This window comes from Tachyglossus aculeatus, chromosome X1 (genome assembly GCF_015852505.1).
Source record: "Tachyglossus aculeatus isolate mTacAcu1 chromosome X1, mTacAcu1.pri, whole genome shotgun sequence".
Taxonomy (NCBI): Eukaryota; Metazoa; Chordata; class Mammalia; order Monotremata; family Tachyglossidae; genus Tachyglossus; species Tachyglossus aculeatus.
The window spans coordinates 32,815,975-32,843,536 of NC_052101.1; the positions used below are offsets into that span (position 1 = coordinate 32,815,975).

The 27,562-nt window shown below is 43.2% G+C and overlaps 1 protein-coding gene and 1 non-coding gene across 3 annotated transcripts; one reads left to right on the top strand and one right to left on the bottom strand.

Annotated features, from left to right (window-relative positions):
• Positions 1 to 11,540: 11,540 nt before the first annotated feature.
• Positions 11,541 to 16,303, top strand: MED7 (mediator complex subunit 7). 2 transcript variants are annotated; one of them, XM_038772887.1, is made up of 3 exons: positions 11,541 to 11,605; positions 13,777 to 13,893; positions 15,150 to 16,303. In XM_038772887.1, the coding sequence occupies exon 3, from the start codon at positions 15,168 to 15,170 to the stop codon at positions 15,867 to 15,869; it is 702 nt and encodes a 233-aa protein (XP_038628815.1). In that variant the 5' UTR covers positions 11,541 to 11,605; positions 13,777 to 13,893; positions 15,150 to 15,167; the 3' UTR covers positions 15,870 to 16,303. The 2 variants fall into 2 exon arrangements, with proteins under 2 accessions (XP_038628815.1, XP_038628816.1); XM_038772888.1 differs by lacking the exon at positions 11,541 to 11,605 and having other exon boundaries at positions 13,673 to 13,893.
• A 7,431-nt stretch (positions 16,304 to 23,734) lies between these two features.
• On the bottom strand, positions 23,735 to 23,817 carry TRNAS-UGA. The gene has a single exon. It is a non-coding gene; the product is annotated as a tRNA-Ser (tRNA).
• Between the last annotated feature and the right edge of the window lie 3,745 nt (positions 23,818 to 27,562).

Sequence of the window (27,562 nt, forward strand, 5' to 3'; positions counted from 1 at the left end):
ATGAATGTATGGGTTTTCATCACGTTTAATAAAGTTTGGGAAGCCTACAAGCTGCCTAAAGATTCCTGGCTTTAATCATCAATCGTATTTATTGAGCGCTTACTGTGTGCAGAGCACTGTACTAAGCGCTTAATTTGTGAGCTGTGCATTGTGCCTTTTTTATAGAGAGCGAAAGGCTGGGCTCTAAGTGGAATATGAAGAACCTGTTGGTATTAGGCAATAGTATACATCATTCATTCATTCAATCATATTTATTGAGCGCTTACTGCGCGCAGAGCACTGTACTATCAGAATTTCACACACTTGAACTGTTCTTCCGCATTCTTCTTTCAGACAGTTATAACGGCTGTTTGGCAGAAGGTTGTTTGGTCAATATCAAACCAAGTTTAGCACGGGACTTCTTACCATTAGTGAGTTTTCAATTTAAGAGGACGGGCACTCTGGAGGTCTGCTTTGAAAACGGTATCCAAGTAACACTGGAGGAATTCCTTTCAAGACCTCGGGGCAATAAAGAATCTGATTGTGGTTGAGGGTGTGAAGTCATTTTCTTAGAAGAGCTGGTGATGGTGGGGAATTTGGGTTGAGTTCCAATTCCACTGAACAGTACTTTGTAAATGTAGAAGGTCAAACTACGCTTTATCAACCCAGGCGTCAGAAGTGAAAAAGAATGCCAGTGTGGGAAATACCACTGTGATTCGAAACTTAAGGCTCAGACCTAGAAAATCCAAACATGTGCAACAAATGGCTAACTAGAAAAGAACCCCTAGTTGGATCACCTTCCAAATCATATGACATTTGTGGTTCTAGATTGTCAAGATGCCACAAAAATGAAGAGACTTACCATAGGCAATGTGCAATCGGCACATCGAGGTTGTTTTTTTTTAAATAAATTCACGTACAAGGTTTTGAAATTCAAAACACGTATCCTCAACACTGTTGGGCCAAAGAAGATTAAGAAAGAAAAAAATATTTTCTTCCAAAACAAAAACATATTTAATGTTATAATAATACTAATAATTAGGCTTTCAAATATAATGCAACTCTTTAAAAACTCTAAAATGTTCACCAGTCATCATCAACCAAGCAGTGGTATTTATTGAGCCCTTACTGTATGCAGAGTGCTGCACTAAGTGCTTAGGAGAGTACAGGTCAACATGATCCCTGCCCACAAAGAGCTTACAGAATAGAATGGGAGATATTAAAATAAATTGCAGCTAGATGTCTACATAAGTGCTGTGGGGGTAGGGTGAAAATGAAAGTGTTTAAAAGGTTAAGAGCCAAGTGTACAGGCAACACACAAGAGAGGGCAAATAGGGCAAGTGAGATCTTACAGAGCTTTGCACATAGTAAGCGCTTAAATGCCATCATTATTATTATTATCTTACTTTGCCAGGGAAGGATTCTAGGAAGAGATATGATTTTAGTAGGGCTTTGACGATGGGGAGAGTGATGGCCTATCAGATATGAAGGGGGAGGCAGTTCCCGGCAAAAGAGGAGGCATGAGCAAGAATTTGGCAGTGAGAAAGATGAGAAAGAAGCATAGTGAGTAGGTCGTTAGGAGAGCGAAGTTTGCGGGTTGCGTTGTAGTAGAGAATCAGGGAGGTGTAAAGTAAGAGGGGGAGAGCTGCTTGAGTGTCTTAAAGCCGAAGTCCGGAGTTTCTTTCTGATGCCGAGGTGGAGAGGCCACCACTGGAGAATTTTGAGGAGTAGGGAGATGTGAACTGAGTGGTTTTTTTAGAAAAATGATCCAGGCAACAGAATGAAGTATGGACTGAATCTCTACAGAACCAGTGAGCTACTGTTTGCTGTGACTTCAAATTGATTTCCCTAATTCTCGGAATGATTCAAGTTCTCATTGACCGATTCCAGCTGTTTTCAACCGTGAGTTAGACCAAGGGATTTTACAGTGGCTCTTTGCACAAACATGCAGATCCCCTGCAAGATGCTGAGCCAACTCTAAGCATGACATGCGATGACCATTCCAACTCTCCTTGCTGCCTCTCTTTAATATTTAGAGCAGTCTAATAAGCTGTTAGAGAATGTTCACAGATTTATTTATAAATCAGCGTGGCTCAGTGGAAAAGAGCCCCGGCTTTGGAGTCAGAGGTCGTGGGTTCAAATCCCGGCTCCGCCACTTGTCAGCTGTGTGACTTTGGGCAAGTCACTTCACTTCTCTGGGCCTCAGTTCCCTCACCTGTAAAATGGGGATGAAGACTGTGAGCCCCACGTGGGACAACCTGATTACCTTGTATCTACCCCAGCGCTTAGAACAGTGCTTTGCACGTAGCAAGCGCTTAACAAATACCAACATTATTATTATTATTATTATAAATCAATCAATAGTATTTACTGTGAACCTGCTGTGTACAGATCACTGTACTAAGCACCTGGGGCAATAGAATAGAAGAAGAATACATGATCCCTGACCACCACAAGGAATTTACAATCTAATGAGGAAACAGACATAAAATAATTTACAACTAGGAAGAGCCTCGTGTGGGACAGGTACTGTGCCCAACCTGCTTATCTTGCATTCATTCATGCAGTCAGTCATATTTATTGAGCGCCTACAGTGCACCGAGTGCTTGGGAAGTGCAATTCAGCAACAGAGACAATCCCTGCCCACAACGGGCTCACAGTCTAGAAGTGGGGAGGCGACATCAAAACAAGTAAACAGGCATCAGTAGCATCATTATAAATAGAATTATAGGTATATACACATCATTAATAAAAATTAATGCAATTATAATTATAAATATGTACATATATACATAAGTGCTGTGGGGCAGGGAGGGAGTAGAGCAATGGGAGCGGGTCAGGGTGATGGGGAGGGGAGGGGGAAGCAAAGGAAAAGGGGGGCTTAGTCTAGGAAGGCCTCCTGGAGGAGGTGAGCTTTCAGGTGGGCTTTGAAGGGGGTAAGTGTGCTAGTTTGGCAAATTTACCCCAGAGATTCATACAGTGCCTGAGACATAGTTAGCACTTAACTATGGGTAGGGTGAACAGTGAAAAGGCTCATATAGTAGTCAATCTGGGTTAGCGCACACACTCAGACTAAGTTGGGGGTTGTTTGGATGGAGAGGCAAGAGAAGATTGAGGAAATGTTGTGGAAGAAAACCCAGCAGGATTTAGCAACACACTGGATTGGAAAGTTGAAAGAAAGAAGGAATCAAGGATAATGCCAAGGTTGCTGACTTGGTGGCTGGTGTTCATCATCATCAATCGTATTTATTGAGCGCTTACTGTGTGCACAGCACTGTACTAAGCGCTTGGGAAGTACAAGTTGGCAACATATAGAGACAGTCCCTACCCAACAGTGGGCTCACAGTCTAAAACTGTTGCCAATTGCTTGCAATGCACAATTCTAAAAAATCAAAACATAAACAAATTTTTTTCTCCCTGGCTCGCATTCAAGTCTATCAAACCTGAGTGACTTTGTATAGTGCAAGTTGAATAGCAGCTTCGCAACATGTGCGGATACCACCGAAGGAGGGGGAGGTGGGGAAATGCCAAATATGCACTATTTTTTTCTTGCGCAAACTCTGAATTTCCTCTGCTATCTTTGCTATTTATCAAGAATGCATAAATACCAACTTTTCTTAAAGAGAGACCACGTATCGCCGTAGAGATATATCAGTTAGGACATCAGTGGGTACACCTATCAGATGAAAGTCAGTGGTTGTTACAGCGCAGTCATTACCATGGTGATCATTCAGATGTCAAACTCAACAGGTTCGATAGACCAACTGCCTACTAACTATCAAAGCCAAAGAGCTGGCCTGTTTTTCGCAGTATTTCCTTCCTCCCTTCCATCAGTACTCCACAACCGGTCCTACCCATTTGTCAAAGAACTACTAAAAATCTCTCCCCTGGGGGAAGCCTTTCTAATCGAATTCCCATTCTCCCCACTATATCATGTATTCCAATCCTCTAAATACCTCTACATCTCACTGTAAACTTGAGTACAGCCTGGTCTCAGAGTACCAAAAATGACGGAGAGGTGGAAGGAGGAGGGAGGTGGCAACAGCAGTGGAAGAGGTGGCCAAAGAAAGCTGACCATGGGGAGTATGGAAAAGGACACGATGTCTCAGATTCCATTCATTCATTCGTTTATTCATTCATTCAATAGTATTTATTGAGCATCTACTGTGGGCAGAGAGCACTTTAAAAAGGTTTTCGGAGAGTAAAATAAAAATAGAAATGATGGTCCTTGCCCTCGGTGGGGAAGCCCAAAAGACACAAACTATTTATAAACAGTAAAGAACGAAACTATAACTCTTGATAGCAGGCCATTCGTGGCAGGGTAAACAGGGAAATTCGCATAAGTTGATATACACACAACTACCGAGGAAAGATGTATAAAAATAAATGCTAAAGGAAATTGTGGGGTGATAATCCTGGAATAGGAAATTAAGGTGAGAATGTCTTCTGGAAAGGGTAGGTTTTGATGAACCAATGTAAGCAGCCAAAAATCATTGCTACATTGTACTTCCCAAGCGCTTAGCACAGTGCTCTGCACACAGTAAGCGCTCAATAAATACGATTGATGATGATGATTAATATAGTAGATAGGACATTTTTACCCTTGCACTTTCATTTAATAATTTAATCGTATCTGTTTATCAGTCTCTTTTGCTAGATTATAAACTTCTTAGAGCAGAGACCTTGTCTTCTGAAATTCCCATTTAAATCTGCAACTAATATTTGCACAAAGTAATTCCTTTTAATCACGCTGCTGGCGAAGCAGCGTGGCTCGGTGGAAAGAGCCCGGGCTTTGGAGTCAGAGGTCATGGGTTCGAATCCCGGCTCCGCCACATGTCTGCTGTGTGACCTCGGGCAAGTCACTGAACTTCTCTGAGCCTCAGTTACCTCATCTGTAAAATGAGGATTAAGACTGTGAGCCCCACGTGGGACAACTTGATCCCATTGTATCCCCCCAGTGCTTAGGACAGTGCTTTGCACATAGTAAGCGCTTAACAAATGCCATTATTATTATTATTATTATTATTATTATTATTATTTTAACTTCGACTATTAAAAATTTAGAAAAGTAACTGAAAATGGTTTCTGTTAATATGTTTGTTACCATCTTTCTCCGCCACTTCTAGATGTGCTTCTTCACGATGTGCATCTAGCTTTACTTCTGTTTATTCTGATGACTTGACACTTGTCCACATGTTTTGTTTTGTTTGTCTCCCCCTTCTAGACTGTGAGCCCACTGTTAGGTAGGGACTGTCTCCATATGTTGCCAACTTGTACTTCCCAAGCGCTTAGTACAGTGCTCTGCACACAGTAAGCGCTCAATAAATACGATTGATTGATTGATTGATTGGTGAGAAATTGTAGCTCATTCCTGAAAGACTAGGCTCACTGCTGCCCTCTGGCGCTAAGGATAGAGTATAGCAAGTAATATAATAATAATAATAATAATAATAATAATAATAATAACGATGGCATTTATTAAGCGCTTACTATGTGCAAAGCACTGTTCTAAGCGCTGGAGAGGCTACAAGGTGATCAGATTGTCCCAGGTGGGGCTCACAAGTCTTCATCCCCATTTTACAGATTTCCACTGGGCTACAGAGTCGTTAAGTTTTGTTTCTACTGCATGTCTAACCAACCTAGGTGGGATGGCGAATGGCCAAAAGGCGACAGAGAAAGTGGGGATAAGGTTAATCAATCAATCAATTAATCAATCGTATTTGATTGATTGATTAAATGGATAGGGAATGGAGGGAGAAAAAGGAAGAGAAGCAGCAAGGCTTATAGTGCAACTTTTTGATAGAGCGCGGTGCTGGGGGTCTGAAGGACCTAGGTTCCAGTCTTGGCTCTGCCACTTGTCGGTTGTGTTAGCTTGGGCAAGTCATTTCACTTCTCTGTGCCTCAGTTACCTCATCTGTAAAATGGGGATTAAGACTGTGAGTCCCATGTGGGAAATGCACTCTGTCCAACCTGACTTACCTTGTAGATTGTCTCAGGAAATGTAGGCCTTTCTTTCTCTCAAAGGGAGCTTGTGGCATAAATCATTATTTAACTGGGTGTCAAGAGAGAGGAAGGGTCGCTATGAAAGACCGATCGCTCATTCATATATTTAGCTCAAAGATGCCATTTTAACAGAAAAGCTAGTTACATGCAATTGTATAATGTGTATTTGAGGTTGGTGAAGGGAGAAGCTTGGAGTTCTTTGGTTTTTGTTGTTGTTTTTTTTTTTAAAAAACAAAACATGTGACTGTTGATGGTGAATAATTAGTCAGCCCAAAGTATGCCGGGGCAATCTCCGGGACCAATGTCCCAGCTGGCTATTCTCCAGAGCAGAGCAGCTCTACACTCGTGCTGCCATTGAGAAGCAGCGTGGCTCAGTGGAAAGAGCACGGGCTTTGGAGTCAGAATTAATGGGTTCAAATCCCGGCTCCGCCACCTGTCAGCTGTGTGACTTTGGGCAAGTCACTTTTCAGTTCCTCAGTTGCCTCATCTGTAAAATTGGTATTGACTGTGAGCCCCCTGTGGGACAAGCTAATCACTCTGTAGCCTCCCCAGCACTTAGAACAGTGCTTTGCACATAGTAAGCACTTAATAAATGCCATTATCATTATTATTATTATTATTATTATTATTATTATTATTATCTATCCCAGGGCTTAGAACAGTGCCTGCCACCTAGTAGGTGCTTAACAAATACCCTTTTTTTTTAAAAAAAAAAAAAGGGGATGAAATAGAATAAAAGGGAAGAGGGATAAAGAAGAGAGTAAGATAGGGAAATATGAGAAAATATAAGAGGGAGCAGGTGGGAGAAGGGCAAAGAGGCGAGGGGGAACACTCCCCTGACTCCTCTGCAGCCCCCTCCAGCTCTCTATAAATTCAAAGCTGTCCTAAAATCCCACCTCCAACAATAAGACTTCTTAGCATCCTAAACCATATAAATCCATGAATCATCTCTGAACTTATTCCTATCTATCCTCTAACTTTCATATATGTGCTTAAGTGTACATTCAATTATTTATTTTGACTACTCTGTAAATGTTTTTGTTTGTTGCACACAGAGCGTTGTTTTTTTTTTTTGGTGAGCAGTGGACATGTCATTTCTTTTTTGTACTTCCCAAACACTTAATACAATCACTATATCAAGTGATACTCAATAAATACTACTACTAATATTTATGGCAAAGTCCTGTACACACAGGGCTTTTAGAGTAATCACCTGTATTCTCCCTTCACTGCAATTAGGATAAGCACAAGGCTAGGATTTACGTTAGACATAAGAAAAATCTTTAGCATACGATCAATCAATCAATCAATCGTATTTATTGAGCACTTACTGTGTGCAGAGCACTGCACTAAGCGCTTGGGAAGTACAAGTTGGCAACATATAGAGACGGTCCCTACCCAACAGTGGGCTCACAGTCTAGAAGGAGGAATGTCTTCACAGTCACAGTCACATACTTTACTATACAATATTAAAATCAGCAAAGAAAAGGTTCAATTTTTTATTAAACTATAGCAATAATCACAATACCTATAACATACGGGAAGTCCTACATAACCTCTGTGTAGTCTGGCCACTGAGAGGCCTTGGGAATACCAGATATTGAGATGTCAGTGATGTCTTAGTACAGTGCTCTGCACACAGTAAGCGCTCAATAAATACGATTGATGATGATGTCAAGTGTAACAATCAATGATGTTTATTGCACACTTGTGTGCAGAGCACTGTATGAAGCACTTGGGAGAATACACGTAAAAGAGTGAGTTTAGACAATACCTGTCTAGAAGTAGTATGCAGATTAGAGGGGGTACTACACAGGCCATACAGCAAAACATGATGATGTCATAAGTGCTCTTTTTCAGAAGTTTGCTGAGGTCTTCTGAACTTAAAGCATTTCCTGGACAGCCTCTTTTGCTGTGTTCCCTTCCTATGACCGTGTGACTCCAGGCACTAAGTCTGAATCAATCAATCAATCAATCGTATTTATTGAGCGCTTACTGTGTGCAGAGCACTGTACTAAGTGCTTGGGAAGTACAAGCTGGCAACATATAGAGACAGTCCCTACCCAACAGTGGGCTCACAGTCTAGAAGGGGGAGACAGAGAACAAAACCAAACATACTAACCAAATAAAATAAATAGAATAGATAGGTATAAGTAAAATAAATAAATAAATAGGGTAATAAATATGTACAAACATATATACATATATACAGGTGCTGTGAGGAAGGGAAGGGGGTAAGATGGGGGGATGGAGGGGGGATCAATCAATCAATCAATCAATCGTATTTATTGAGCACTTACTATGTGCAGAGCACTGTACTAAGCGCTTGGGAAGTACAAATTGGCAACATATAGAGACAGTCCCTACCCAACAGTGGGCTCACAGTCTAAAAGGGGGAGACAGAGAACAAAACCAAACATACTAACCAAATAAAATAAATAGAATAGATAGGTACAAGTAAAATAAATAAATAAATAGAGTAATAAATATGTACAAACATATATACATATATACAGGTGCTGTGGGGAAGGGAAGGAGGTAAGATGGGGGGATGGAGGGGGGATGAGGGGGAGAGGAAGGAAGGGGGGAAGGAATCACAGAATTTGGCGACAGGAGCAGTGGCAAAGGGAGATCGAATGCTGAAAATAAGAATAGTGGACAGAAAGTTGTCCAATGCTCTGTCCATATTAGGCAGAGAGCAGGCCACATGAAAACCTTCTTGTTCAGTACGAAACTGGACAACTGGCCATCCTCTCTCTGTGCTGGACCCAAATTAGAGAAGCAGTGGAAAGATCCCGGGCTTGGGAGTCAGAGATCACAGGTTCTACTCCCAGCTCTGCCACTTGTCAACTGTGTGACTTTGGGGAAGTCACTTCACTTCTCTGTGCCTCAGCTACCTCATCTGTAAAATGGGGATTAAGACCGTGAGCCCCACATGGGACAACCTGATCACCTTGTATCCCCCCCACAGCGCTTAGAACAGTGCTTTACACATGGTAAACGCTTAACAAAAAACATCATTATTATTATTACAAGGGAGCTGTCATATTAAATAATAATAACATCTTTGAAAGTTCATTTTTTTCCATCTGGCAAGATAAATGTGAAATTAAGTGGATTGGAAGGGCTGGTTTACAGCGTCCGTTCTTACCCTGATTCGTTGGATTGTGAGCTATCACTAGTTCTCTTTAACAGCGCTTAGAACAGTGCTCAGCGCTTAGAACAGTGCTCTGCACATAGTAAGCGCTTAAAAAATGCCATTATTATTATTATTATTATTATTATTATTATTATTATTATTATTATTTAACTCTGTTTCCCAACCCATTAAAGTGGAATCAATTTTGGCCCCTAACCCTGTAGATTCCATGGTGAATTAATAAATGAGTAGGGCACTGCACTCCTCAGAATTAGCAGCATGGCTCAGTGGAAAGAGCCCGGGTTTGGGAGTCGGAAGTCATGGGTTCTAATCCTGACTCCGCCACTTGTCAGCTGTGTGACTTTGGGCAAGTCACTTCCCTTCCCTGGGCCTCAGTTCCCTCAACTGTCAAATGGGGACGAAGCCTGTGAGCCCCATGTGGGACAACCTTGATTACCCTGTATTCAGTCAATCGATCAATCGTATTTATTGAGCGCTTACTGTGTGCAGAGCACTGTACTAAGCGCTTGGGAAGTACAAGTTGGCAACATATAGAGACAGTCCCTACCCAACAGTGCTTAGAACAGTGCTTGGCACAGAGTAAGCGCTTAACAAATACCAACATTATTATAAGCCCTACTGAGAGCTCACCTCCCCCAGGAGGCCTTCCCAGACTGAGCCCCCTTTTTCCTCTCCTCCTCCCCCCGCCCCCCGCCCTACCTCTTTCCCCTCCCAATAGCACCTGTATATATCAATCAATCAATCGTATTTATTGAGTGCTTACTGTGTGCAGAGCACTGTACTAAGCGCTTGGGAAGTACAAGCTGGCGACACATAGAGACAGTCCCTACCCAATAGTGGGCTCACAGTCTAGAAGGGGGAGACAGAGAACAAAACCAAACATACTAACAAAATAAAATAAATAGAATAGATAGGTACAAGTAAAATAAATAAAAACAGTAATAAATCTGTACAAACATATATACATATATATATGTTTGTACAGATTTATTACTCTATATGTACAAGTAAAATAGAGTAATAAATCTGTACAAACATATATACATATATATGTTTGTACAGATTTATTACTCTATATGTACAAGTAAAATAGAGTAATAAATCTGTACAAACATATATACATATATATGTTTGTACAGATTTATTACTCTATATGTACAAGTAAAATAGAGTAATAAATCTGTACACATATATACATATATATATATGTTTGTACAGATTTATTACTCTATATGTACAAGTAAAATAGAGTAATAAATCTATACAAACATATACATATATATGTATATGTACAAGTAAAATAAATAAAAACAGTAATAAATCTGTACAAACATATATACATATATATATATGTTTGTACAGATTTATTACTCTATATGTACGAGTAAAATAGAGTAATAAATCTGTACAAACATATACATATATACGTATATGTACAAGTAAAATAAAAACAGTAATAAATCTGTACAAACATACATATATATATGTTTGTACGGATTTATTACTGTTTTTATTTATTTTACTTGTACATATTTACTATTCTATTTATTTTGTTAATGATATGCATCTAGCTTTATTTCTATTTATTCTGACGACTTGACACCTGTCCACGTGTTTTGTTTTGTTGTCTGTCTCTCCCTCAATCAATCAATCAATCGTATTTATTGATTGATTGAGGGGCTAGGCTCCCTCCTAGCCTGTGAGCCCGTGGTTGGGTAGGGACCGTCTCTATATGTTGCCACCTTGTACTTCCCAAGCGCTTAGTCTAGTGCTCTGCACACAGTAAGCACTCAATAATAATAATAATAATAATAATAATGGCATTTATTAAGCGCTTACTATGTGCAAAGCACTGTTCCAAGCGCTGGGGAGATTACAAGGTGATCAGGTTGTCCCACGGGGGGCTCACAGTCTTCATCCCCATTTTTCCAGATGAGGGAAACTGAGGCACAGAGAAGTGAAGTGGCTTGCCCAAAGTCACACAGCTGACAACTGGCAGAGGCAGGATTTGAACCCATGACCTCTGACTCCAGAGCCCGGGCTCTTTCCACTGTGCCACCCTGCTTCTATAAATAGAATATGGCTTCAGTAAATAGGATTGAATGAATTAATTAATTAGAGGGAGCAACAATTCCCTCACCACAGGCCAAGGTGGGTGCGCCATTGCCCCCTGCCCGCCCCCACAAACACCTGAAGAGTCAGCGCGCACGCGCGCGCCGACGGAGCGCGCATGCGCAGAAGCTACCTGCGCCGCGAGGCGGCCGTTGCCGTGGCCTTGAGGGCGCCGTTGGGAGGGGGGGAGGACGCCTGTTCTCGACGTGACGGCCCCAGCGGCCAATCGTCACGCGGCGTTCGGGGCTGCTTCCGGTGCAAGGGGGCGGGCCCAGGGCGCTGCCGGAAGTGGAGCGAGGGGAGCGCGCGGGAGGGACTGGCCTGGCGCTCGCGGCCCCCTGCCCGCGAACGGTGAGGGTGAAGCGCGTGCGTGGGCGTGTGCGCGTGCGCGCGTCGGGGGCCGTCCTGGCCCCGAGCCGGCCCCCTCCCCAGGGAGGGCAGCGTGGGGGGGACACCTGAGGAGAGGAAAAGACAGCACACACCGGGGCCGGGCTGGGGACACGCTTGAGGGAGGAGGGAGAAGCAGGAGACGCCTGAGGGGAGAGGGAGAGGGAGACAGGGCACCACTTGAGGGAGTGAGAGACACGAGCAGGGCACACCTGAAGTGAGAGGAAGAGGCAGGGTACACCTGAGGAGTGGGGGAGAGACAGGGCACACTTGAGGAGAGAGGGAGAGACAGGGCACACCTGAGGAGGAAGAGAGAGTGAGAGATGGGGCACACTGGAGGAGAGAGTGAGAGACAGGGCACATTTGAGAGAGTGGGAGGGCACACTTGAGGAGAGAGTGAGCGACAGGGCACACTTGAGAGAGTGAACGACAGGGTACACCTGAGGAGGAAGAGAGAGTGAGAGACGGGGCACACTTGAGGAGAGAGTGAGAGACAGGGCACACTTGAGAGAGTGGGAGGGCACACTTGAGGAGAGAGTGAGTGACAGGGCACACTTGAGAGAGTGAACGACAGGGCACACCTGAGGAGGAAGAGAGAGTGAGAGACAGGGCACAGTTGAGGAGAGAGTGAGAGACAGGGCACACCTGAGGAGGAAGAGAGAGTGAGAGATGGGGCACACTTGAGGAGAGAGTGAGAAACAGGGCACACTTGAGAGCGTGAGTGATGGCGCACTTGAAGAGAGTGTGAGCAACAGGGCACACTTGAGGAGAGTGTGAGCGACAGGGCACACCTGAGGAGGAAGAGAGAGTGAGAGATGGGGCACACCTGAGGAGAGAGGGAGAGACAGGGCACACTTGAGAGAGGGAGCGACAGGGCACGCCTGAGGAGGAAGAGAGAGTGAGAGATGGGGCACACTTGAGGAGAGAGTGAGTGACAGGGCACACTTGAGAGAGTGAGTGACAGGGCACACCTGAGGAGGAAGAGAGAGTGAGAGATGGGGCACACTTGAGGAGAGAGTGAGAGACAGGGCACACTTGAGAGAGTGGGAGGGCACACTTGAGAGAGTGAGTGACAGGGCACACTTGAGAGAGTGAACGACAGGGCACACCTGAGGAGGAAGAGAGAGTGAGAGACAGGGCACAGTTGAGGAGAGAGTGAGAGACAGGGCACACCTGAGGAGGAAGAGTGAGAGATGGGGCACACTTGAGGAGAGAGTGAGAAACAGGGCACACTTGAGAGCGTGAGTGATGGCGCACTTGAAGAGAGTGTGAGCAACAGGGCACACTTGAGAGTGTGAGAGACAGGGCACACCTGAGGAGGAAGAGAGAGTGAGAGATGGGGCACACCTGAGGAGAGAGGGAGAGACAGGGCACACTTGAGAGAGGGAGAGACAGGGCACGCCTGAGGAGGAAGAGAGAGTGAGATGGGGCACACTTGAGGAGAGAGTGAGAGACAGGGCACACTTGAGAGAGTGGGAGGGCACACTTGAGAGTGAGCGACAGGGCACACTTGAGGAGAGAGTGAGCAATGGCACACCTGAGGAGGAAGAGAGAGTGAGAGATGGGGCACACTTGAGGAGAGAGTGAGAGACAGGGCACACTTGAGAGAGTGGGAGGGCACACTTGAGAGAGTGAGAGACAGCACACTTGAGAGAGTGAGCGACAGGGCACACTTGAGGAAGAGAGAGTGAGAGACGGGGCACACTTAGCGTGGGAAGGCACACTTGAGAGAGTGAGTGACAGGGCACGCCTGAGGAGGAAGAGAGAGTGAGAGACAGGGCACACCTGAAGTGAGAGGGAGAGGTGGGGCACATTTGAGGAGAGAGTGGGAGGGCACACTTGAGAGAGTGAGAGACAGGGCACACTTGAGGAGAGAGTGAGGGCACACGAGAGAGTGAGTGAGGGCACACGAGGAGGAAGAGAGTGAGTGACAGGGCTCAACTGAGGGGAAAGAGAGTGAGAGACAGGGCACACCTGAGGGGGAAGAGAGAGAGTGAGTGAGACAGGACCTGAGAAAGGAGAGAGCCAGGGAGCGAGAGAGAGACTCATCCTCGTGCTTCTTCCTTTGCCACGGTTCTTCGTGTTGAAACCATCGTGTGTGCCTTCCATTGTGTGCCTGCATTCTACTTTTCTAGGTGGCTGCGCCCTGAAGGGCTCACCGGCACTGGACGGGAAATCTGGAGGCTTAATTGTGACCTCCATCTTTCATCTCCCGCCAGGGGTTTAACACTTCTTTCCAGACACGTCACAGGGTAAGTGAGGATAAGAGGAAGTTCATTCATTTAATCATCTTTATTGAGTGCTTATTGTGTGCAAAGCACTGTACTAAGCGCTTTGGGAGAGCACACTATAACAGTAAACACATTCCCTGCCCCCAGAGAGGAAGTTATGGATGTCACAGTGAAATTAGGAAGCTGTAAAGGCAGGGTGATAGGGTATTGTGACTTAGAGCATCCCTTCTTTCTGTAGCCACCTCACCCCACCACTGGAGAGTAGTTGCAGTGGTTTTTAATTTGCACCCCTAAAACCATGTAGTTCACCTTATAATTATTCATTCATTCATTGTCGTATTTATTGAGTGCTTACTGTGTGCAGAGCACTGTACTAAGCGCTTGGGAAGTACAAGTTGGCAGCATATAGAGATGGTCCCTACCCAACAGTGGGCTCACAGTCTAGAAGGGGGAGACAGAGAACAAAACAAAACATATTAACAAAATAAATAGAATAAATATGTAAAAATAAAATAAATAGAGTAATAAATACAGACAAACATATATACATATATACAGGTGCTGTGGGGAGGGAAAGGAGGTAAGGTTGGGGGGATGGGGAGGGGGAAGAGGGGGAGAGGAAGGAGGGGGCTCAATCTGGGAAGGCCTCCTTGGGGAGGTGAGCTCTCAGTAAGGCCTTGAAGGGAGGAAGAGAGCTAGCTTGGCCGATGTGCGGAGGGAGCGCATTCCAGGCCAGGGGGGTGACGTGGGCCGGGGGTCAACGGTGGCACAGGCGAAAACGAGGCACGGTGGGGAGATTAGAGGCAGAGGAGCGGAGGGTGCAGGCTGGGCTGTAGAAGGGGAGAAGGGAGGTGAGGTAGGAGGGGGCAAGAACTGGCATAGTTTTTACCTCTCTTACCCTCCTAAACACTTAGTACAGTGCTCTACCCAGAGAAACACTAAGTACTACCGATTAATTGAACTTGGAGTCACTAGGATAGTTCTGCAGGGACCAGGTTTTGGAAAATGGTAGTGATATTGGAATAGGTCTCATGCCCTCGTATTGCTGATAGATGTAACGGTTGCCTTACCTTGCTCTTATTGGCTCCAATTTATCTTCCTTCTCTTCTCCCCCAAAAGACTGGAGACTTTCCAGGGAGGAGATGTGAGCTCAAATGTCTGGACAGTTCATGGGCATTACTTCTTCTCAGATCCCTCACCTTTTCCAAAAGGCCAAAAAAAAATATTCTTTAGTCCTGTCCTTAATTTGTTAAAACCATATATTTGTGTTTCTGCAGGTGCTTTTATTTTTCGCAATGGGCGAACCTCAGCAAGTCAGTGCTCTTCCTCCACCTCCAATGCAGTACATCAAGGAATATACTGATGAAAATATTCGGAAGGGTTTAGCTCCTAAACCCCCACCCCCTGTGAAAGACAGTTATATGATGTTTGGCAACCAGTTCCAGTGTGATGATCTCATTATCCGGCCTTTGGAGAGTCAGGGCATCGAACGATTGCACCCGATGCAGTTTGATCACAAGAAAGAACTAAGGAAACTCAACATGTCCATTCTAATTAACTTCTTAGACCTCTTGGATATTTTGATAAGGAGCCCGGGAAGTATAAAAAGGGAGGAAAAACTGGAAGATCTCAAGCTGCTTTTTGTCCATGTGCATCATCTTATAAATGAATACCGACCCCACCAAGCAAGGGAAACCCTGAGAGTTATGATGGAGGTGCAGAAACGACAGCGCCTTGAGACGGCCGAGAGATTTCAGAAACACTTGGAACGAGTTATAGAAATGATCCAGAACTGCCTCGCATCCTTACCTGATGATCTGCCCCATTCTGAGGGAGGACTAAAGTTAAAAACTGAAGCAATGGATGCCGATGACGGCAACAGCTGTATTGGACAGAATGAGCACCAGAGAGAGATTTCTGGTTACAGGAAAGATCAGATTATAGAGAAAGATGCTGCTCTGTGCATCCTAATTGATGAAATGAATGAGAGACCTTGAAAGGCTTTCTGTTTGTAATTGCGTCAACATTTTATGGGGCAAAATGAAACAAGATTGTAAATTGGAAAGTCTTGCAGATTTGTTTTTCTTTGCAGGAGAGTGGAGAGGTTTAGACTTCATGAAACTCTTATGTATATAGGGACTAAATCTGAAAGTTTTATTTTTTCTAGTGAAAATTAACTTTCTTACAACTGACTGAAATAGCTAAGAAATTTTGCTCGGTTGTTTGGGCTGAAATACATATAATTTTTACAAAGTCTAACCTCTAGTAAACCAAATAAACCCTGGTCAATTTGTCCCTTATTTTCTTAATTGCTACTTTTTTTTATTGATCATAAATAAGAATCTCTAGAGAGAATCCCTTTGGGGTTATAGGTATTTGTAATTACTAATTTCAGTTAAATCTCTGTAAATAATAAAATAATTCGCTTAAAGTATTATTGGAGTCCAGAAGATGTTATAAAGTACAACCTTAATTTTGATCAAATGATTATGAATGGCATGCAGCTTTAAATATTTTCATTCTCATAAGGTGTCTTATTGGTCTTTAATTATTTAAAAATGTAAAATCTGTTTGTGGTCCAGTCAATTCCTTTTTTCTGATAGTAGTAGTATTTTTTTGAGCACTCTCAAGTGCATTGCACTATTTAAGTGCTTGGAAAGTATAGAACAAAAATGGGATGTTTTCTTTGCCCCCAAGGAGCATGTACGCTAATGGGGGAGACAAATAAAAATACAGGAGTTGCCATGATAAATATATTACTTATATATTGATATATATTATATATTGATATAAGTATTAATATATACTTGAATAACTGTACCAAAGTGGTCAGGGATTTCAAATTAACACATTTTTCCTGAATTTTTACAGTGTCTGACTCAGGAGTTTAAAATACTGTACTGCATTGTATGCCTTGACGTGAATTTTATTAACGTTAGATCGATGCCACCATTTTAACAGGATAGCCGTTACATCTAGGTAGTTCTGTTGTCTGCTACTGTGGAAAAAATGGCATAAGTAATGGACATTCACATAACCCCAAAACATCATTTTATGTAGTAGTTCTCCACAACATCATTCACCTCTAGCTGCTAAGTAGCAAAATTGACCCAGTTAAGTTTTATCTTTTTGCCTACACATTTCATTGGAAAGATTTTTTTTTTTTTAATCAAATTAGTGGGATTCAAGGGTGAAGAGACAAAGTGCATAAACATCTCTCACTGCCGCATGACTGTTGACTCTCTGGTGCCGTTTTCACACATGCCCATGCCTCCCCTATCCTAAAAATACCTCTGGGTTCTTCTGGGCAATCTAGCTATTCTTTCATCTCTTTCTGAATCCTGGCCAAACTTCTCAGAAGGGTTGTATGTACCCACTGCTACCACTCCCTAAGTGTTCTTGATCCTTTAATCTGGTAAATGTTCAATAAATACTATTAATTGATTAGCCCACAAATTAAATTATGTCATTAAGTGCATCAAATTGCAAAATATCACATTGATTCAAGGCAAGCCCCTACCTAGCTCATGGGGCTCAGCATCTAATGTGGGCACTTGATTGGCAGGGCAAAATCAACAATTCCAAATCATGTTTTTCAACATTTGGCTGTACATTATGAGATGTTAGGAAAGCAAAAGCTAAAACCCCAGGGATCAGGAGAAAAAATAAACTCATTTTAGTCAGTGTCCCAGTAGTCCCAGGGAGCACTGGATAAAAGGAGGCATTTTGGTACCGAGTTTGAAAAAATTAAGTGCAAAGAAAGTAAAATATTACTGTTTTAGTATCAGTGGTATTTGAGTGCTTACTGTGTGCAGAGTATTAAAGATGATAACGACAACTTTCCCGAGACTCCTATACATAAAAAACACAATTATGTTTTAAGAATGCACTTTCTTCCCTCCTGAAACCTGTCTGGTAGATCATCTTATTTACATATTGGTAGGCAAGAGATCCATTTGTAACTGGAAGACAGTGAAGCTTCAGTATTAGCTTTTAGCATACTGTACCCTGTCCCCTATTTAAAAAAGGAAAAGGTAGCTTTTATTTTAGAGATTCATAAGCTGGAAAAATTATAGATAATGCTAAGCTTCACAGAAAAGGAAAAAGTTTATAAAATGTCAACATCTTTCATGGTTTAATGCCTTATTTTCATTACTCTGCATTTATAAGTGCTTTAGAACAGTGCTTTGCACAGTCATTGCTCAATAAATATGATTGACTATAAACACCTTTCTCCTGAAGTATTTCAAGATGCCTGATTAAATGTCAAATAGTTAACATCTTCAGACAAGCTTTTCAACCACGTATCTGATAGATAACATCACTTCAGTTTCTTAATACTATGTTATCACTCAATTGTATTTATTGGGTGTTTACTTTGTGCATAGCAGTGTACTAAGTGCTTGTGAGAGTGCAGTATAACAGAATTGGTAGATAAATTCCCTGTACACAACGAATTTACAGTCTATATTGTGTAATATTCTTGCAAATATGTGAATTAGTATAGCTTTAAACTTCAGAAACAATTTCTGTTCCGTTTTCATCCCCCCATACAACCTATTCACAGAGGTTCAGAGAAGAGTTGAGAAGCAATCTTCCCTTAAAACTGTCAGCCCTCTTTTTAGAAAGTTCACACTCTAAAGCAATCTTACTAGGAAGTTCAAGGACAGTTCAAGTTTTTAGCTTCATTCCTCAAAATGACCGAAGCTGGTTATTTTCCTTAGATTTGTGGAGTGATCAAAACAGGAATTGGGGCAGGAAGCACTGAACAAACGAGTGTTCTTTCTGATAAAATTCTTTATGGGGGGAAAATATACAATACCAACTGCTTAATATAGTGCTCTGCACACAAAAAAATCCAGTAAATACTACTAATTGATGATACTTCCTAAACAATTTCTACCAGCGTCAGATGACTCTGTAATTAGCACTTGGGTTACGACAGTAATGCGATACAGCTAGCTTTACAATACATGCTATTCGGGAAATGAAGTAAAGAGGAGAGGGTATATTGAGCTAAACCAAGTAGACTATTTACGTTCACATTTTAATTGTTATAATTTTAAAACCGTGGTATTCATTAAGCACTTCCTATGTGTCAAGTACCTTATTAAAATTGGGGTAGGAACAAGTGTAGCAGTTAAGACAGTTCCCGTCCCACACTGAACTCACGATCTGGGAGGCGGTTGATGAGTGAAAGAAAGGTAAAGCTGATTGTAAATAACAAGCAAGGCTTCAATCAATGACCTTTATTGAGCACTTACTGTGTGCAGAGCACTGTAATAATAATGATAATGATAATGATGGCATTTATTAAGCGCTTACTATGTGCAAAGCACTGTTCTAAGCACTGGGGAGGTTACAAGGTGATCAGGTTGTCGCTTGGGAGAGTACAATACATCAGAAATGGTAGGCACGTTCCCTGCCCACAAAAAGCTAGTGGGTTCCAAGGCATAATGGATAGAGCACAGTCCTGGGAGTCAAAAGGTCATGAGTTCTAATCCTGCTCAGTCACTTTTCATTCAAGCGTATTTATTGAGCGCTTACTGTGTGCAGAGCACTGTGCTAAGTGCTTGGGAAATACAAGTCGGCACCATATAGAGATGGTCCCTACCCAACAATGGGCTCACAGTTGTGTGACTTTGGGGCAAGTCACTTCACTTCTCTGGGCCTCAGTTCCCTCATATGTAAAATGGGGATTGAGACTGCGAGCCCCACATGGGACAGGAGCTGTGTCCAACCTGATTTGCTCGTATCCATCCCAGTGCCCGGCACATAGTAAGTGCTCAATTAATGCCATTATTATTATTATTATTATTACTTCCTGCCTGCCGTGCAAGGAATGGGTCTTCGCTGTTGGTGTCAAGCAAGTACAGTGTCAAGCGCTTAGTACAGTGCTCTGCACACAGTAAGCGCTCAATAAATACGATTGATTGATTGACTGTAAAACAGGGATGAAGATTGGGAGCTCTGTGTGGGGCTATTTGCTTGTATCCACCCCACTGCTCAGTACAGTACCTGACACAAAGTAAGGGCTTAACAAATACCATAATTATTATTATTATCACCACCATAACCCAGTCCCAGACTGAGCCCCCTTTTTCCTCTCCCCCTCCCCACCCCCCTGGCCCTACCTCCTTCCCCTCCCCACAGCACCTGTATATCTGTTTGTACAGATTTATTACTCCATTTGTTTTACTTGTACATATTTACTATTCTATTTATTTTGTCAATGGTGTGCATCTAGCTCTACTTCTATTTATTCCGATGACACCTGACCACATGTTTTGTTGTCTGTCTCCCCCTTCTAGACTGTAAGCCCATTGTTGGGTAGGGACCGTCTCTAGATGTTGCCGACTTGTACTTCCCAAGTGCTTAGTACGGTGCTCTGTACACAGTAAGCGCTCAATAAATACGACAATGAATGAATGAATGAAAAGCAAGCACTTACTATATGACGAGAACTGTTCCAAGCGTATGGTGTCCTATGGCTCTTGGCAGGACTGGGCAATCAATCAGTGGAGCTTACTGAGAGGTTACTGTGTGCACTGTACTAGGCACTTGGGAGAATGCAAGACAACAGAATTAGGGAATTAGAGCTTAAGGTCCGAGCATTGGAGCAAGGCGGCTATCCTGGGCTAAATTCCCCTGTTGAGGGCTCAAAATGGGGTGTATTTCCGGGTCTCCCCTTCCAAATCTGCACCTTCTCGGCCTTGACCTTTGACCACGGGCACCTAGTTAGTCCATCTTTGTGATTTCTCTTCCCCTTCTCGCCTTGGGGGCAAACTGCCCAATTTCTCTTTAATAATAATAATAATAATGTTGGTATTAAGCACTTACTATGTGCAAAGCACTGTTCTAAGCGCTGGGGGGAACACAAGGAGAGGAGGTTGTCCCATGTGGGGCTCACAGTCTTAATTTCCATTTTACAGATGAGGGAACTGAGGCACAGAGAAGTAAAGTGACTTGCCCAAGGTCACACAGCAGACGTGGAGGAGTTGGGATTTGAACCCACGACCTCTGACTCCAAAGCCCGTGCTCTATCCACCGAGCCATGCTGCTTCACTGTTTCTGCTCCTTCCCAACACACTGGACTTATTATTATTACTAATATTATTATTATTAGCTGCTGTCGAGTCTTTTCCAATTCAGAGCGACTCTAAGGATCTAGTTTCTCCAGAACGTCCTATCTTCTGCCATGATCCATAACCCTTCAAATGGCTTTTCCGTTATCATTGTTATAATAATAATAACACTTGCTAAGTGCTTACTCTGTGCCAGGCATTGTACTAAGCGCCGGGGTAGATACAAGCAAACCGGGTTGGACACAGTCCCTGTCCCATGCGGGGCTCACAGTCTCAATCCCCATTTTACAGATGAGGTAACTAAGGCCCAGAGAAGTAAAGTGACTTGCCCAAGGGCACGCAGCAGGCAAGTGGCAGAGCGGAATTAGAACCCATAACCTTCCGACTCCCAGGCCCTCCACTACGCAATGCTGATATGGACTCTATCCATCTAGCTGCCCGTCTGCCTCTTCAACGTTTCCCCTGGACTTTTCCTAGCATTAGTGTTTTTTTTCCAGAGAATTAATCCTCCTGAGGATGTGTCCAAAATATGCTAATATAAGTCGAGTCATTTGGCCTTCCAAAAATCACTTTGGCTTAATTTTCTCAAAAATCCATTTATTTGTTATTTGTTTTTAGACTCTTTATTTTTTATTTTTAGACTGTGAGCCCACTGTTGGGTAGGGACTGTCTCTATATGTTGCCAACTTGTACTTCCCAAGCGCTTAGTCCAGTGCTCTGCACACAGTAAGCGCTCAATAAATACAATTGATTGATTGATTGTTTTTTCGGGCAGTCCATGGTAGTTGCAAAAGCCTTCTCCAACACATTTCAAAAGTGTGTATCCCCTCAGCGCTTAGAACAGTGCTTTGCACATAGTAATCGCTTAACAAATACCACCATCGTCATCATCATCAAAAGAACTGATGCTTTTTCTACCCTTTTTTCCCCCCCACTATCCAGCTTTCCCTACATTGTCCCTGGAAACACCGTAGAACTGACCATTTGTGTTTTTGTGGCATTTGTTACACCAGCACATTTCATGATAATAATAATAATAATAATGATAATAATGGCATTTGTTAAGCGCTTACTATGTGCAAAGCACTGTTCTAAGCGCTGGGGGGAATACAAGGTGATTAAGTTGTCCCACGTGGGGCTCACAGTCTTAATCCCCGTTTTACACATGAGGCAACTGAGGCTCAGAGAAGTTAAGTGACTTGCCCAAGGTCACACAACAGACATGTGGTGGAGCTGGGATTCGAACCCATGACCTCTGACTCAATCAATCAATTGTATTTATTGAGCGCTTACTGTGTGCAGGGCACTGTACTAAGTGCTTGGGAAGTATAAGTTGGTAACATATAGAGACAGTCCCTACCCAACAGTGGGCTCATAGTCTAAAAGGGGGAGACAGAGAACAAAATCAATCAATCAATCAATCAATCAATCGTATTTATTGAGCGCTTAATATGTGCAGAGCACTGTACTAAGCGCTTGGGAAGTACAAATTGGCAACACATAGAGACAGTCCCTACCCAACAGTGGGCTCACAGTCTGAAAGGGGGAGACAGAGAACAAAACCAAAACATACTAACAAAATAAAATAGAATAGATATGTACAAGTAAAATAAATGGCTAAATAAATAGAATAATAAATATGTACAAACATGTATACATACAATATATATACATATATCCAAAGCCCGTGCTCTTTCCATTGAGCCACACTGCTTTTTCCAGACTCTTCATAGCAAGTGTGGGACTCTATCGAAAAGCAATAAGCAAGAAAATAAATAAAGACGGGGTCGGACTGAGACAACGAATTTCGCCTTTGCAAGCTCCCTGCAGCTGGGACCCTAAAGCTCAGCTGCAGAGAGGGGGTGAGGGCCCACCTCCCAGGCTCCATCCCCCCCATCTTACCTCCTTCCCTTCCCCACAGCACCTGTATATATGTTTGTACATATTTATTACTCTATTTATGTATTTTACTTGTACATATCTATTCCATTTATTTTATTTTGTTAGTGTGTTTGGTTTTGTTCTCCGTCTCCCCCTTTTAGACTGTGAACCCACTGTTGGGTAGGGACTGTCCCTATATGTTGCCAACTTGTACTTCCCAAGCACTTAGTCCAGTGCTCTGCACACAGTAAGCGCTCAATAAATACGATTGATTGACTGATTGATTGAAACACCATACAATTTGTGCTTTTGTGGCATTTGTTACACCGGCACATTTCATGACTTTTTCCAGACTCTTCATGGCAAGTGTGGGACTCTATCGAAAAGCAATCAGCAAGAAAATAAATAAAGACGGGGTCGGGCTGAGACAACGAATTTCGCCTCTGCAAGCTCCCTGCACCTGGGACCCTAAAGCTCAGCTGCAGAGAGGGGGTGAGGGCCCACCTCCCAGGGCCCCCCTCTCCATCCCCCCATCTTACCTCCTTCCCTTTCCTACAGCACCTGTATATATGTCTGTACATATTTATTACTCTATTTTACCTGTACATATCTATTCTATTTATTTTATTTTCTTAGTGTGTTTGGTTTTGTTCTCTGTCTCCCCCTTTTAGACTGTGAGCCCACTGTTGGGTAGGGACTGTCTCTATATGTTGCCAACTTGTACCTCCCAAGCGCTTAGTACAGTGCTCTGCACACAGTAAGCGCCCAATAAATATGATTGATTGATGGATACTGGGAAGCTTGCTGTTTCTGGCAGGTTTTACGGGGATTTCGGGTTTCTCCCCCCCCCCTTTCATCAGCCCCTCGGGGGAGATTTGTAAAATTTTCCGCCTCATCGCTGCGAGCAGGGTTCGAACCTGCGCGGGGACACCCCCATTGGATTTCAAGTCCAACGCCTTAACCACTCGGCCATCGCAGCGCCGCGGCGGAAGGCGCCTGCGCGGCGTCCTGGGCCCTGTGTCGCGGCCGCCCCCTAGCGGCGCGGACGGCACATCGCCCCTCCCGAGCTTTAGGGCTGCGCGCCCGGCTCGTTCGTTCGTTCGTTCGTTCGTTCGTTCGTTCGTTCGTTCGTTCGTTCGTTCGTTCGTTCGTTCGTTCGTTCGTTCGTTCGTTCGTTCGTTCGTTCGTTCGTTCGTTCGTTCGTTCGTTCGTTCGTTCGTTCGTTCGTTCGTTCGTTCGTTCGTTCGTTCGTTCGTTCGTTCGTTCGTTCGTTCGTTCGTCATTCATTCATCCATTGCCCTACTCCAGGAGGCCTTACCAAACTGAGCCCCCTCCCCCCCCGCCTTACCTCCTTCCCCTCCCCACAACTCCTATATATATGTTTGTACGTATTTATTCCTCTATTTATTTATTTTATTTGTACATATTTAGTCCATTTATTTTATTTTGTTAATATGTTTTGATGTCTGTCTCCCCCTTCTAGACTGTGAGCCCACTGTTGGGTAGGACTGTCTCTCTATGTTGCCAATTTGTACTTCCCAAGCGCTTAGTCCAGTGCTCTGCACATAGTAAGCGCTCAATAAATACGATTGATGATGATGATGTTGGGTAGGGACCGTCTATGTTGCCAACTTGGATTTCCCAAGCGCTTAGTCCAGTGCTCTGCACACAGTAAGCGCTCAATAAATACGATTGAATGAATGAATGAATTCATTTTTATTGAGCACTGACTGTGTGCACAGCACTGGACTATTTATTTATTTATTTTACTTGTCCATATCTATTCTATTTATTTTATTTTGTTGGTATGTTTGGTTTTGTTCTCTGTCTTCCCCTTTTAGACTGTGAGCCCGCTGTTGGGTAGGGACTGTCTCTCTATGTTGCCAACTTGTCCTTCCCAAGCGCTTAGTCCAGTGCTCTGCACACAGTAAGCGCTCAATAAATACGATTGAATGAATGAGTTCATTTTTATTGAGCACTGACTGTGTGCACAGCACTGGACTATTTATTTATTTATTTTACTAGTCCATATCTATTCTATTTATTTTATTTTGTTGGTATGTTTGGTTTTGTTCTCTGTCTTCCCCTTTTAGACTGTGAGCCCGCTGTTGGGTAGGGACTGTCTCTGTATGTTGCCAATTTGTACTTCCCAAGTGCTTAGTACAGTGCTCTGCACACAGTAAGCGCTCAATAAATACGATTGAATGAATGAATGAATGAATTCATTTTTATTGAGCACTGACTGTGTGCACAGCACTGGACTATTTATTTATTTATTTTACTTGTCCATATCTATTCTATTTATTTTATTTTGTTGGTATGTTTGGTTTTGTTCTCTGTCTTCCCCTTTTAGACTGTGAGCCCGCTGTTGGGTAGGGACTGTCTCTCTATGTTGCCAACTTGTCCTTCCCAAGCGCTTAGTCCAGTGCTCTGCACACAGTAAGCGCTCAATAAATACGATTGAATGAATGAATGAATGAATTCATTTTTATTGAGCACTGACTGTGTGCACAGCACTGGACTATTTATTTATTTATTTTACTTGTCCATATCTATTCTATTTATTTTATTTTGTTGGTATGTTTGGTTTTGTTCTCTGTCTTCCCCTTTTAGACTGTGAGCCCGCTGTTGGGTAGGGACCGTCTCTCTATGTTGCCAATTTGTACTTCCCAAGCGCTTAGTCCAGTGCTCTGCACACAGTAAGCGCTCAATAAATACAATCGATGATGATGATGTTGGGTAGGGACCGTCTCTCTATGTTGCCAACTTGGACTTCCCAAGCGCTTAGTCCAGAGCTCTGCACACAGTAAGCGCTCAATAAATACGATTGAAAGAATGAATGAATTCATTTTTATTGAGCACTGACTGTGTGCACAGCACTGGACTATTTATTTATTTGTTTTACTTGTCCATATCTATTCTATTTATTTTATTTTGTTAGTATGTTTGGTTTTGTTCTCTGTCTTCCCCTTTTAGACTGTGAGCCCACTGTTGGGTAGGGACTGTCTCTAGATGTTGCCAATTTGTACTTCCCAAGAGCTTAGTACAGTGCTCTGCACATAGTAAGCGCTCAATAAATACGATTGATGATGATGATGATGATGATGATGACTAAGCGCTTGCATGGCTCAGTGGGCACAGCCCGGGCTTGGGAGTCAGAGGTCATGGGTTCAAATCCCGACTCCGCCACTTGTCAGCTGTGTGACTTCGGGCAAGTCACTTCCCTTCCCTGAGCCTCAGTTACCTCATCTGGAAAATGGGGATTAAGAGGGTGAGCCCCACGTGGGACAACCTGATCACCTTGTAATAATAATAATAACGGCATTTATTAAGCGCTTGCTTTGTGCAAAGAACTGTTCTAAGCGCTGGATAATAATAATAGTATTTGTTAAGCGCTTACTTTGTGCAAAGAACTGTTCTAAGCGCTGGATAATAATAATGGTATTTGTTAAGCGCTTACTTTGTGCAAAGAACTGTTCTAAGCGCTGGATAATAATAATGGTATTTGTTAAGCGCTTACTTTGTGCAAAGAACTGTTCTAAGCGCTGGATAATAATAATGGTATTTGTTAAGCGCTTACTATGTGCAAAGCACTGTTCATCATCATCATCAATCGTATTTATTGAGCGCTTACTATGTGCAGATCACTGTACTAAGCGCTTGTTAAGTACAAATTGGCAACATATAGAGACAGTCCCTACCCAACAGTGGGCTCACAGTCTAAAAGGGGAGACAGAGAACAAAACCAAACATACTAACAAAATAAAATAAATAGAATAGATATGTACAAGTAAAATAAATAAATAAATAAATAGAGTAATAAATATGTACAAATATGTACACTGTTCTAAGCGCTGGGGAGGTTACAAGGTGATCAGGTGGTCCCACGGGGGGCTCACAGTTTTAATCCTCATTTTACAGATGCGGGAACTGAGGCACAGAGAAGTTAAGCGCCAGCGCTTAGAACAGTGCTTTGCACATATAGTAAGCACTTAATAAATGCCATTATTTATTTATTTTTGACAATCCGGCAACATATAGAGACAGTCCCTACCCACCAACGGGCTCCCATTCTAGAAGGGGGAGAGCTCCCGCTTGCCCAGCGGGAGGACTTGGCCAGGGCGACTGGGGTAAATCCAACTCGTACTTGGGAGTCAGAAGTCATGGGTTCTAATTCCGCTCCGCCGCCGGTCAGCTGTGTAACCTTCTCTGTGCCTCAGTTCCCTCATCTGTAAAACGGGGATGAAGACTGGGAGCCCCACCTGGGACAACCTGATCACCTTGTATCTCCCCCAGCGCTTAGAACAGGGCTTGGCATATAGTAGGCGCTTAATGCTCCTCTGCCGGTAACCTCCTCACTGTGCTCTGCACACAGTAAGCGCTCAATAAATACGATTGAATGAATGAATGAACCAACAGCATCATTCTTATTATCATTACCAAACTCGGGATCCGAAGCAGCAACCTGGTCCTGGGCCAAGAGGCCGGACTTGGGAGTCAGAGGACCTGGGTTCTAATCCTCACTCCGCCATTTAATCAGCTGTGTGACTTTGGGCAAGTCACTTAACTTCTCTGGGCCTCAGTTACCTCATCTGGAAAATGGGGATGAAGACTGTGAGCCCCACGTAGAGAAATCTGCCTAACTTGTATCTACCCCAGCGCTTAGAACAGTGCTTGGCACATAGTAAGAGCTTAACAAATACCATCATTATTATTAATTATTG